We start from the raw sequence: 14,624 nt of genomic DNA, 5'->3' as shown, positions 1-14,624 counted from the left end.
ATTCATGCTTTCATATTAATTCATGCATGCTCATGCCGACAAACTCCACCCGAATAACTTTAAGTTGGCAACATATCCGGGATTGTAATAGCTTTAAGTAGTTGATCTTATATCTGATAAAACATTCACTCTCCCTTTTTTTCAATTGACCAGGCTTACCTTGGGTAACTTTCAATCGATCAAAGAGAATGAAAAAGCAGGAAAATATCTTTGCTGTTCTAAGATAATGGCCACTCACTTGGTCCCAATTCAAGCAAACACTACATAAGCCGAAACACTCGGTAGAACCACTTAGCCAAATTATAATGATTGTGATCGTCTATTTTATGGCCCCATTTTCAGAAATCACCAAACCCAGAAATCTGCAGAATACTCATGAAGCTTCTCTTATACAATTTCTAGGCCCCAAAATCTTCTCCATAATCATAACATAGTATATTACTATATTTCCATATCCCGATTCATGCTATCAGCCAATGGTGGATGAAGTGGCGTTTCACAATTGGCGGTTTTCTGATCGACGCCTCAAATTTACCGTAGTGTCAACCGCCCTGTCGCTTTCTAACATATGGTTGGAGTTCTAGCCGACTGTGAAAGACCATTAACGAAACCTCACGGTAATGGACGCTATGATGTTACATTGGGCCAGTGGCGTAACAGGCAATGATCACATCTAAAATGACGCTACCCGCGATCGATATGGGGTTGCATCGATCGTACAAAAACTGCGAGAGAGAGTCGTCTTCGATGATATGGCCTGTAATTAGTACTGACGAGAACTTAATAACAACAAGGTGTCTAAACATCGAAACGACCAAAAGGCCCGCCAAAATAACGATAGACTCATACACTGGATGGTGATTTGAAAGCTTTGCAACTCCATCCAGGTCAGGCCTTTGACCGAGCGAAAAATCGTGAGAAGAAGAAGAAGTTTACCATATTTACAAAGTTCATCCTAAGGCAACAAAATACTGCAATGTTATAACAGTTAATATGAAGCATCATACTGGAAACTTTATTGTAAACCATACTAGTATCAATACTTGTTTGTCCACATCGACATCATGACGGATCTAACCACTTGGAAAGCAACTTACTTCCTGTCTAGTGGTCTACAGACCCCTCTTTCTGGGTTACATACCCAAATTATTCAATAAATTGACTGGCGTTTTCATTTAGGGCAGACGATGCCTTACCTCTGTTCTGGAAGCACACCACTTTCAGCCACGTCAGGTGCTTATCGCTCCATTTAGATGTAGAGAATCGCAAACACAGGATAGAAGGAGTCCTGAGTCCACATCCATTGATGACGGTCTTTCACGTGAAATCATTGCAACCCGAGGAGATAAAATGTCAGTTTTATTTTGAAATGAACACACTACGGCCGATGTGTAAATGGAACTATGCACCTACTCTTATATATGAAATCCAAGAAACGTTTCGCAGCTCATGCGCCTAGCTTTCGATCTCCAACTTGTAAGGTTATGTTGTCAACGCAAACGATTACTACTAAAACTTCACTAAATCCATACGAAATTAAATTAATGAGCAATTTGATGAAAACACGAATTGATCCTTGAACCAAACACTCTTGAAAGTACCCATTGACAATAAAAAAGTTTTTGAAAAAAGCCGAAGGATCAAATGGGTCAGCAACAAGAAAGCTTATGAAAGACATACTCCTTGTCCAATAAAAAACGCTGCCAAATTGAAAATTAAGTATTAATTCGCCCCTTAAGGGAATATTTCTTTCGGCAAAAACTTGGCATAAAATTAAATTTTTCCAACATCTAAAACTTGCCAAAGGAACAGAAAATCACGGACATGAAACGAAACAAAATAGAACAGATTTAGTGGAAGGTGTTGATGAATAACCTCAAAATTCTTGAATTCAGCAAATTGACTTAAAACAACAATCAACAGAAAAATGTACTGAAACTATGTAGCTGAAGGTGTCAATATAGTGGTCATCCGCGACTTAAAATAAACTGCATCTCGATGATCCACACTAACTTTTAACATTATCCTACGTTGAGTTTAATGCTAAACGCTCCATATACCCAGAGAGAGGGTTCATTTTTTCCCAGAATGCGGTCATCCAGGATAACAAATAAAAAGACTTGATAAATACTTTGGCTTTGGCTACTTGGCTGTTTGATCAAGTGACAGGATTTTTTTGGCCATTGCGGCACAGGCGCTTTACCCCCCATCTGCCATCCCGGCAAAAATTGGTGTTACCACTGGCGCTCTACCTAAGCCCCCTAATCTAACGATAAATGACATCGCCGAAGGTGTAAGCCTTCAAGGAGAGGTGCTTCCACGCGTACCAGCTCGTTACCCAACTTTCCTTTTGCTCGCGGAGGATTGTCATCAAACCTCACCAGAAGGAGAAACTACAAGACAATTTTCATGCCACCCACCCGTTTTGGCGGCAAGTATAAACAAATCTTATATTACAAAACACATCCAGAAAGTAAGTAGATAGAGTGTTCCGACATATTGCCGTGTAACCAGACTGTCATCCCTCAAAATAGCATCACTTCGAGACCAGTATGTTGAAAAGTCTTGACTCAGGAGCATCTTTTGCGAAAAATATCAATCCAACCTCGCTAAATGCGAGATCCGAGCCGTCATCCGCTACCTCGTTGTGGAAGGAAAAGCTTCAGTTGAGATTTTTAATAAGGTTAAAACTCCAGCATTAAGTGGATGCGGACTTAGGACCCCATCATTCTCAAAACGAATAGGTTAAAACTCTTTCTGTGGGTTGCCCACTACACGCTGGAAACCAAGCGACTGTCTCGACAAGCACCCAACCCAACCAATATCTCAACCTAAAATAATCATGCTGTTGTTATTTGTAGGACAATAAACGTCTAATTTTGATAGAGTATCTGGCTCAGTGGGAAATGAGATAAGATACAGTGCGGCCCTAAAAATCGAAAAGAGTGGTTCAGAATAAAAGGAGAGGCATGCTGACAAAAGGAATCTGCTACACAACAACTCCTCATCTCACCAATCCCACGGAGCAACTCTTTTACCTTCTTGAATAGTACGTTTCAAACCCCTACTGCATTCCCCTGATTTAACATCTTCAAGCTGACCATTTCTTCACTCCCCTTAAGGAGTGAAGGGAAGACGGGTAAAGGGGCTGTAGGGAGACTTGCTCGAGGGAGCATCGAAAAGTTAATCCCCAACTCACTACCTGTGAATGGTGTCTATATTGAAAAGTGACATATATTTGTACAAATGCAACCATGCTTCGTTTTTAAATATTTCTTCTCAGCCTATACAAATTGACTACCCTTACTTCCTGAACGTTCATTTCTGAAACCTGGTTGGATGATAAGATTTCAAACTCTAAACTAAAAGCTACACTGCCGCTCACTGTGGTGGTCCTTTCGTCTTTTCCATCTTTTCTTCACCTTACCTCCTCCCTTACTTTTTCACCCTGCATATGGTTCCGCTCAGCATAAATTTCTTTGATATTTTCTATGCATATCACCCTCTCTCTCACCTTAATTCTTGGATTAATCATCGTAAGCTAAAATTTCCGGCTTTCCACCCCTTCCCAATAATCACTTTTGTACTTCTCTCCCTTTATTAACCTTAATGCATCTGAACCGCTCTTCATTTCAACCTTTCAAAAACCACTTATATAGCACTCCCAATACTGTCCTGACTAACCTGCCAGTACATTGTTATTCAAATTTCTTCCTTACTTCACTCCTAATACTGAATTGAATTCGATGCGCAAATCATTCGTCTCAACTGTGTGAGTTGCACAAACCTGGTGAATTCAAATTTGAAAGGCAAATTTTGTAAGTCTGAATGTAGCCTCAGCGACGACCAAGTGAGAGCTCATCTTTAATCTGCTATTATGCTACCAAAACCTCCACTCTGCTTATACCATTCTATTTAACCACAAACTGCACTATATCGTCTGTAATATGCCCCTTCTTCCTTTACATCTTCCATGGTTGAGGCTTTAATTGAACCCGACGGTCTTTTCACTTTTTGTTTGGTTAAAACCAATCAATATGCTTCCCTCTATAGATAACCTTTAACTAGACCGTCGAAGGTTGACATTTTTAAGGGTTATTTGAAACAAAACCTTATTCTAGCCTGTCAAAAGAGTCTCCCATTCTGCCTATATACAACAGTGCCTATCATACTTTCGCCAAGAGTACTCCTATTCACATAATCTTGAGAGACATGTTAAAAGCTGATCCACCACATACTCGAGAGCAATCGTAGTTAAACACCGGTCCGCTCCTATCAATTTACTAGATTCGCTAATTACGGAGCCAAATGTTGAAATTCTCAGTAGAAAGAGCACGCTATGTATACGGATTTTTCCAAGGCCTTTGATCAACCAAATAATGATACTGCTGTCCAAACTCATCTCACTTAACAGCTCCTATGATTCGGTTTATGGCTCGCCTCCTACTACTATATTGCTTCTCAAGTGTTTGATTTTATGCGTGCATATTCCGTTCCTATAATGTACCATAAAGATCGGTCCTGGATTCACCACTATTTTTATTCTTCACCAACGGCTTGCCCTCTACCCACACTTGTCCATGATTGTTTTACAGTGATAATCTCCAGCTCTTTTCTCTATAGTGTCCCCAACAGACCTTGTCCCTCTCCACCTTCTATACTCGGAATTACTGTTATTCTACAATGAATTGACACTCTTCTTTCAGTGGGTGAGCTCGTCATGATCGATTTCGGCATTTGGATCTGTCAAATGCATGATCTGGATGCGATCGCGAGGCTTTTCAATCCCCATCCAGCGTATCAAGCCACCGTTGTTTCGGACGGCCTTTTGGTCGTTTACCATCTGCTTCGATCTTCAGACCAATTCTGGCAAGTGAATTTTCGTCGGCACGAATTACGTAACCATACCATCGAAGACACCTCTCTCGCAGTTTTTCCACGATCGGTGCAACCACATATCGATCGCGGATATCCTTATTTCGGATGCGATCAAAACGTATCACGCCACTAGTCCAACGCAACATCTTCATCTCCATTACCGTAAGACGCCGCTCATTGTCTTTTATATCGGCCACTCAACACTCAGAACCGTAAAGAGCGACAGGACAGAGAACATTGCGGTAAATTTTAGATTTGAGACGTTCGTTGATACGTCGATCACAAAGAAACAATTTGTGGAACGCCACTTGATCCAAGTTGCGTTAATGCGTGAACCAATTTCATAATGCAGTTCTCTATTGGCTGATAGCATTGACCGGAGGTATTTAAATTGCCCAGTTCTGGGCAGGTCACTGCCGCTGATTGTGCCTTGGGGATCCGTCGTCAAAAATTCAGTTTTATTCAGATTCAATCTGAGACCACATTGCATTTTTGGACAAGTGGTTCGAGACCATGTTTGGTATTAGACGCTAACAAAACATCATCTGCATAAAGCAGAGCGCTCCCTCATAAGAAGCATTCTTAAATATCGAAAACTTAAAATGGCTAATGGTTTCATCTAGGACACAGGCAATTCATCGGATGTTGACTTACCTCTGCCCTAGGAACATCGTGAACAAAGCAATTGGCAGGTATTAAATACTCCATTTTATAAATCACAAAACACATCGTGAGTTCGAATCATATCATACGTAAATCCACTATACTTCAAATGAAAACGTAGTTAGAACGCCGTCCGATGAAATATCCCTGCCCACGACCTTCTAATTTGATTTTTGAGTATTGCTCCGCGGTTCGGATCTCCTCCTTGCAACTGTCTTGCTTCAAAAAAGTTCATTGAAGTTTTGCTTGATCTCATTTGCAAAGAATTCCCCTCATGTGAAATACGATGTTTCCCTCCTTCCAATGCGTAAGCGTTACTTAAACTCTGTTTGAACTGATTATTTGATTTATTTAAACATGACTTTGCAGACCAAACAACAAGGTTACTCCTATCTGAGGCATGCCGCGTCGTCCACACCTACGCTCTGTCGTTACCGGTCCTCCTGAATGCGATTCCGCTTTCAGGGCTTTCTAAGAAGATTCTACTTTTCCTCCATTGTTCTGCGGCACGTGGCTCCTCATAGCCGTGTAGCAACCCACTCGTCACCCATCCTGAGCTTGTTGACTGCACTGAGTGGCATAATCCCTAATGAAGTTGTCGTTTTTCTCAATGTGCGACTTATCAACACCATTGTAATTAACGTATTCACAACTACATACTTATCTAGCTCGTAGGTGGGTTAAGTTATTTTTTTGTTATTGTTACAAATCCATCCCATCCATCTGAGGCTCACCAATTCGTCATCCCTAGCAGCTGCCTAACATCCTGGTTTGCCCCATCTAAGACAGGGTTTGCAACATCTTATTTTTCTATAATCGATATTGGCCTTACAGACTTCTATGTTGGATCATCCTTATCCGTTCAGATTAAGTGACCGCACGCCGCAGTTTATTCAGCCCGATTTCGTTAATAACCAACAATGTGATATCACTCATAAATTTCTTCAATATATAGGCAGCGGAATCGTCCATTCTTCTGTAGGGGGCTGAAAATTCTTCAGGAGACTATCCTTTATGGAGTGACTAAGAATTCGCAACTTTTCTAGCAAAGATTCATCTCCGAGAAATATATGATGGCTCGCCAGATCATTCTTTTACATATCTGAGGCGCTTCAAACGAAACAGTTTTTTTAAGGTCGTACGGTAAAATAGGCTCTTTTAGCATGTCATACCAGTTATCGGTTGTGATTTCCGAGGAAAGAAATTAGAGATTTGCCACGGTCTCGAAGTTTTAGTCTACTAACTTCACAGGTGGTCAATTTTATTGAAAGTGGTTCCATCTGAAGAGACCTAAGTTTGTTCAGGAATCACTTTCCGTACAAACCAGGTACTTTCAACGAACATTTCCTGTAACACTGCTATTTGGACAATCTGCAATCCATTGTCATTGGAAGTTTCATGCAGGCTACTTGGCTCTCCAAGTATGATTTTAACATCATACTTGAAGCAAGCTCGAGGATTCCACTGCCTCGTAGAAGGCACCGTGCTGAGGCTATGCAGTCTCCTCAGTAAGATCATAACTTTAGTGAAGCTGATGTTTCGAAATTGGACTTAGCGATGTTGATACTTCAAGCCACATCGAACACGGTGCCGCCGTCGACAAAAATAAAGTTTTCCTAGATATGCAAATTGTTCGACGCAAAATATGGTAGCTGATCTTTCCCATCCCGAAATTTCCAAAAACTCTTTTCTTCCTTACAGACCTCTTCGAACAGTTTTAAATTAAATTTTGGAGAAAAAAACCTTAAATGCAATCGTTTTTTCAAAAATGAGATACAGCCAACTTTCGCTTTAAAATTACCGAACGACGTGAGCCATATTCCGTAAGCTGAAGGCTTTCTGCATATTCTTTCTTTTAGTGTTTTATCTGCATTCCTATGTAGTATTCCTATCTTAACATCTTTTTCGAATTTAAGTAGTCGCGCAAATATTATTCGGGTCATGGCTTCAATCACGGAGTTCCGTAGAAATCTCAACCCCCTTTAATTGGGAACTGTCTCAACAGAGTTAATATTCTATTCAGATGTTATTCGTTTGAATATGTACTCACTATCTTATACATCTGGATATACACGAGGAAGATTATTCGCAATGGAACATGTATCTATTTCGTTAGCAGATACTGAGACTGTTAATAACTTGAAATTGTCTGTTAATGAGTCTAAAACGAACGATTTCTTCTCTACTCAAAATTTGTAGCTTGAAGCTTGTATATTACATTTCCTTCTTTGACTGCATTACTCCACAATTGCCGCACGACTACACCCAGACGTCCTTTAAAATTCTATCCTACAATATCAGACGACCCCATTACGTTTGAGTGACGCCTCATTTCGCACAACTACTTACCACTTCCTTTGAGACCTTACTTTGCCTTTGGATCAGAACTTTGCATGTATTGGTATACACAGTATTATGAGACAGACATTCGTTTTAACAAAGTATGAGCATGAAGATAAGGATTACATTTAAACAAGGACATATTGTATTTCTTCTCTTGAATTTTTCTACATTTTTCGAACGTTTCTTCTTGATATGCTCTGACAACTTTTCTTGTGTAAAGTCTAAATCTCTGGAGTTTTCAGTTACCAAAACTTAAATACATTTACGGCTCACGTATTTTATAAAGAACAGAAGAAGAGAACTCTGATATGATAATAACTCTTGTGAAATCCGCAGAAGTTGGAGGTTGGTCCCGAAATTCGTGATGTGTGCAGAGCGTTGGTGTGACTTTAAGATACGTAAAAATCTAAAGGAACCGTGCTTTCAGAAATTATTCACTGTTCTGTTGTAACAAATGCAGCGCAAATTGAAAAGTAAATTTCCTCACTTTCCAGAAAGTTTTTGCAACGGTTTCAGGTCATGCATAAAATAAAATTTCACCCTTGGAATAGAAACCAAGGGCTAGCTTCGCTTTATCGAAAAAACAATCGAACTCATAGCATGTAAAATTTGCAAAATTCATGCCTTGGCGACCTATTGAGAAACCTCACACGGTGGGCGCTGGAAACTCTTTTCCGACAAGTTAAGAGTATGCAGGGCAGCAGCTCGAGGAGCGTCCACCGTGCACTGCAAAACGTACTAATAGAACCTCCAGTCAGAGTTGGAACCGCAGCCGCCATGGAATGCCTGACCAAGGGGGAGCTTTGTCTCTAGTATGCAGGCCCTGGATACCTTGGGTACTCTCAATTTAAATTATTATCCTTAACATGGCGATCGGCCCATCCAGTATGTTTTTTTTTCACGTTTACTTGATACAAAGGGTGTCATCGGAGGATGAGCTGCTAACATCGAGCCAGAAAATAATAGCCGCCGGATCAGTGCTAGCCAGCCAGCAGCTCCATCGTGCTGAAAACAAAACCTGGATCTCTGGAAACGGAACGGCAAACGGAGTAACGGTTTTTAGCCTCAAAGAACGAGGATCGATAAGAATGGCAACTGTCTCAAGCCAGTGAAGGCACGGAAATTTGGTGTAGTCCTACTCAAGAGCCAATATCAGAAAGACATCTATATTCTGAACAAGATTGCAAAGAATGTATGATCCTATCGACGAGTGGGACGAAAAGACCTCCCTAAATACTAGGTGATTGCCAAGGAATATAGCAGCAAACACTTTGAATATCAGCAGAAGGCGGTCTCAGGATGAGGTCGATTGGAAAAACGAGACGAGTAAAATTTGCAAGCACTCGGACGACAAGGAATCTCCGCCGATACCGAAGCTGCACCAGGCGGTCGATAGAGCACATCCTGAGAACAATTCAGGAGTCACTTGCGGGTACACTGGCATTTGGTAACTCAGCTAGCGGCAAACTAGCCCAGAAAGTATTGTCATCGAGCATCTCTTAGACAACAAGAGAGAACATGCATGCATCCCCTGCTTTGAATTCCGCAAGCCCTGATCCGTGGGTGCCATCTAACAGCATACGACCGACAGATGTCCAAAGACTTTTCCAGTTCGCGCATAGCTAAAATCAACGAAGGCTGCGCGGGTCGAAGCTCAAGATTGTTCTATATTGCGAAATTCTTAGGAAATTGGATACCTACATTTGGTTGTTGAAGATCCGCATGGAAAATAGGCTGGTCCAATCTCTGTACCCTCAAAATTCCAGGATCCGCATGGATGAGGAACCCCAGGTGAATGTGTGCAAAATGCGGACCACGAAATGCCATTTGAAGTTAGGAACGTGTGAAAGGATTCCACTCCCCGGAACAAAACTGTAATGCACAAATCTGCAGCCGAATTGATGACCTAATTGTAGAATACCACATTATACTCAAGGAGCACTATGCAGAATTGGAATACCTATGACCTCAGCCTTTCCAAAGTAGCGAGGTTAATAGTACAACTATAGCCTTTTCTAACCTTCTTCCATTCTTGGCAAATAGCCTTAAAAAGGCCGCACGAGAGAGTAAGCGGAATTGTTACAGGAAATCCAGAACGCTGACTACGACTCTCATTTAAAATAATTGCAACTCTTTCCTCACAACCACGAGAAATCTATCGGCGAATTGTAGAAAATAAGGCTCCGGTATTGGACGGGATTCCGAATACAGCCCTCAAGCTACCTGCTTAAATCAGGCCCACATAGTTAATAATCCCATTTGAACCGTATATAGTGTTTCCGAATCAGTGAAAGAGACAGAAATTAATTCCGCTACAGAAATCTGAAAAATCACCTGGCGTAACCTCTTCAAATCTGCGTATCTGCCTTTAGATACTATGGACAAGATGTTGCAGAGGGTTATATACAACAGGCTGCTTGCATTCTACGGGCTAGCGTGTTGTCTATCGAAGCAATAGTATAGGCTTTCGTCAAACCCCTTTTACAATCAATGCGTTTCCAACAGCCTTTGGAATGCCCTTAGTTTGTCCAACTTTGTTAGGCACCGTGACTAAATTGCTTATCTTTTTAGTGCGAGACAGATGACGCACAGGAAGAATATTTTGTCACACCAGCACGCATGGTTGAACTGGACCTGGTGGACGAAAACATGAAAGCGAACCTTATCACCAATCTAAGGAAAAACAAAACCATCAGAAACCAGGTTGATAATCAAGAATTCGCTTTAAAATCGGTCATTAATGATAGATGTAAATTTGAGCTTGAAGAGCACTTAGAGTATGCGCAGCAAAAGGCATCATATCTAGCAAGGATGATACCTGTTATTTGAAGATTTATTTAAGACGTGGTGAAATCCATCCGTGGCAGTGAAATCCGAACGAAGCTCTATTCTGGGTGGGAGTACTGGACAACGCGGTGAACCGGAAAAGGCTGATTTGGGGTTTACCAGCAAATCGCGCTGAGTATCAGGTGAGGCAATGTGTGTGGGAATGATTCCCTTGGATCTTCAAGCGAATGAGGAACCCTGTCTCTACTAGTGAAGTAGGATGAATCGTTCCGATGTGACTGCGGACCTTGAAGATCCCATGTATTGAGAGATGGGTCAAGCAAAAGTCAAGAAAATTGAATTACCACCTAATGCAGTTTCTTATGAGATACGATGGTTACAGGAAATATTTACATCGCTTTGAACTGGACGAGTCCTCCGAATGCACCACAACACTCGACTACGCGGAGCATGATGTGTTCGACGTCGACCTAAACTCATTCCCAGACCCCCCTAATACACTAATTGTACTAATGCTGCACAACGTCAAAGTGCTCATTTATTATCCCGGATTAGTCACGACGAGATGACCCCCTACACTCATTTTTATGGGCAACTGATCTGGAAGGAAGCATTAGCGTATGATCTACTGGTAGCTGAAGTGCATTGCCTAAACAGGAGAAGCGGATGCGCTTGCAAAAGTGTATAACATCGAAGAGTGATAGAAGAAAAGAGCCACGCAGAGAGAAAAAAATAGAACGGTACGCTGAACAAGAGTATAACCCCACAGATCATTATCGGAAGAAAAGGGAGGCGTAATGGGCTATTATGATGTTATAATGAGGGTTCAAACAGAGCTTAGAAAGGCGAAATGTGCCAGGAAAACGTGATCCATGGCCAAACTCAAAACACACGCAAAATTTAAGGGAAAAATAGCTTTTTATTTGTGCAGATGTCTTTCCCAGACAAATACGTAGCACATGGACTAAAACTTCTGCCTAAATATATGACATGGTTAATAATAATTGGTAGCATAACAGTTCAACAGAAAATTTGATCCTTAAAGTATGTTATGATTTTCGAGACCGCAACAATATGTTAGGAATCAATGTGGTTATTATTACGATCTTCCGAAATTATAATGTAGATTAGACCAAGTCACACATTAAAAACTAAGCCGGCCCTTACCCGAAATCCAGCTTACTGTACAAATCTTTCAGTTTCTAGTGAGACTTGAATCCCTATATTCCACTGTGAAAGCTTAATGCTCGAATAACACCGGTGATTCGGACTTCGTTCTTGATGCAATTGCTTATTCAAGCAATAAAAAGAAAAATGGAAATATATTTCTGATAATGGAACTCCAAATTTCAGCAGAGAAGAAGGCAAATTATTCATAAAACTACATATATATAATATAATAAGCAGCACGGAAACTTTTACTTACTTAGTTCGATTTCCCGCTCTTGTTGAAAATCCTCTTCAGCATCTAAATCACCATCAGATTCTGTCCCTGAGTCATGTCCATCGATCTGCAAATAGAAAGATTGTTTAGGATACATAGGAGGGGAAATACATATATTTTGTGATCCTTTTAACTTGTGCAAATGATTTTTTGATACTTCGCTTTATTCAACCACTAATTTGTGTACCCACACGGCAAATAATTCTTTTCAAAGTTAGCTCTCTTCTCACTTTACATATTAACATAGATATTGGAGCCTCTAAAAGTATACCTATAATTTTCGCCTATTTTACGAATTTTTGTCATGCGACAACTTACATGTATAATTATACGCTGCTTACCATCTTCCCCCTTCCCCCATATGAAAATAGTTTACCACTCCAAAGCAACCTGAATAATCAAGGTATCAACGTACGCCGCAAAACATAAATTTACTGCAATTTCGTCCGTCCTGTCGCCTATTATGGTTCTGAGTGTTAGCCGACTATAAAGGACAACGCCGTCTTACGGTAATGGAGACGAAGATGTTGCATTGGACTAGTGACGTGACACGGTTTGATCACACCCAAAAAGAGGATATCCGCTATCGATATAGGGTTGCACCAATCGTGGAAAAATTGCGAGAGAAGCGTCTTGGTATGGTCACGCAATTCACGCTGACGAGGATTCACTTGCCAAGATTGGTTTGCACATCGAAGTCGATGGTAAACGGCCAAAAGGCCGGCCGAAACAACGATGGCTTGATATGCTGGATGTGAACATAAGAGCCTTGCAATTACATCCAGATAAGGCATTTGATAAAATAAAATGGCGAAACCGATCACGATGAGCCTACCCCGCTTGTGACGGGGACAAAGGCTGAAGAAAAGGAGACTCCAACTGTTGGTTCGTGAACTTGAATACCATTTTTCGGGTCCTGTGTAAGTGAATCAAAATTTACTCCTTTTCTTCAAGGCTTCCTAAATGACTATTTAATGTTCCGCCAACTTTTCCTTTTTCAAAACCTTTAACTCTGATAGCCTTCACTATATTTTAATGAGCATAAGGGATTTCGAACAGAGAACTAATTTTAATTTATTTTTATCGATTAATTGTGTCAAAGTGGTGTCAGCTGAACCACTAAGGTTCCACCCAACACCAGCTCGTCATGACATTTGGTCAGTCTATTTTATTTCTGGTTAATAGCCTCATCCTCCAGAATCATACAGTCCAGCTGTACCGAAGGGCAACGAACTAGACAAGACAAAGAAAACAACTGCATGCGCATTTTACCATGAAACGCAGGCTTCCAGTAAAAACTTCGAATCATGTAACAGCGCGCTCCCGCAGATCTACCGGTAGATAATACTAATTTCATCACACTAGTGTCAAAAACATGGACTGGAGAGTTGAGAAGAACTATTTAAACATCCATTATAGTTGGCATCCAATACGCCACGAGCTCGGAACAGGTTGTTTATCCAGTTTAAAACCATAATTGATTCTATGTACGTACGAAGCAAACTCCATAATACCGTCATAAACGTTTATTCCCGTACGGGGCAGTATACTCATAATGGCAATGATGTCTTTTTGTGGAGGTCAAATGAGATCTCGAGGTTTTTATCATGCATAATGTCAAAATTCTACCTAAAACCATACCATGTTAATAGATTGCAACCTATTCAATTAGCACCATCGCTTAGAATAGTTGCTGAGAGTATCTGCTTTGCGTCGAAAAATATCAATATAATCTCAATACCTCCATACCACATCACAGACATCCACTGTCAGATTCACCAGATATTAATTGAGCGCCCTACTTCTAAAGGTTGGAGGATGTAATACCAAAGGGGAATCAATACCGACCTGCAATGCCGCAATGCTATGATTAGTTGATCTCTGAACGAGTAAACAAGATGCCGCAGTCTACACCACGCTGGGCACCCTTCTCGATAAAAAACAAAACTGGCACATTGAAGCAATGCGGATACTTTCATGCGGCCAACTGATGTCGAAAGAATATTAATACGCCCCTCCCCCCCTATTACATCACATTTTTCTGTGTTCTTCAAAAACTGATATAGCACAAGTCACCTGGCTCCAAACAGCAGGAGTTGAATTAGCTGATCGTCAGCCTGTCAATCTGGGATCTCTGGATTGGAATTCTGGCCCTCATTAAAGTGTTATGTTCGTCTTTGTGCTTATTTCACTGCTGCAATGTCATAACTCATCATCGCCAACACCGCAACAACCGGTATCCGGTCTAGCCTGCCTAAGTAATTAACTATAGATATCCCAGGTCTACAAATTCCACATCACAAACGCCTCGAATAGTGGCTGACCTCATGGCAACAACCTTTGGATATCGAAAACGGACTATGATTGGTTTCTGTAATGTGCGCACGCTCGTCAACAACGGTAGCGAGGGTACTCAGAACGCTTGCTTGCTCCAACTTGAGCGGGAATTCCAACGATATAAGCTGGGCATTCTGAGGCTAAGCAAAGTAAGGTGGCGGGACTGTGGAGA

The 14,624-nt window shown here is 41.0% G+C and overlaps 1 protein-coding gene across 1 annotated transcript in view; it reads right to left on the bottom strand.

The window, feature by feature from the left end:
* The window catches only part of LOC119649262 (NEDD8-specific protease 1), a 326,154-nt gene that overhangs the window by 245,928 nt on the left and 65,602 nt on the right, over nucleotides 1-14,624 (bottom strand). Inside the window, exon 2 of the mRNA XM_038051353.1 lies at nucleotides 12,098-12,182. Coding sequence (XP_037907281.1) covers nucleotides 12,098-12,182 — 85 coding nt within the window. The remainder of the gene's footprint in view (nucleotides 1-12,097; nucleotides 12,183-14,624) is intronic.

This window comes from Hermetia illucens, chromosome 1 (assembly GCF_905115235.1).
Source record: "Hermetia illucens chromosome 1, iHerIll2.2.curated.20191125, whole genome shotgun sequence".
Taxonomy (NCBI): Eukaryota; Metazoa; Arthropoda; class Insecta; order Diptera; family Stratiomyidae; genus Hermetia; species Hermetia illucens.
The sequence above is the reverse complement of the archived record's forward strand: the minus strand, read 5'-3'. Positions and strand labels throughout refer to the sequence as shown.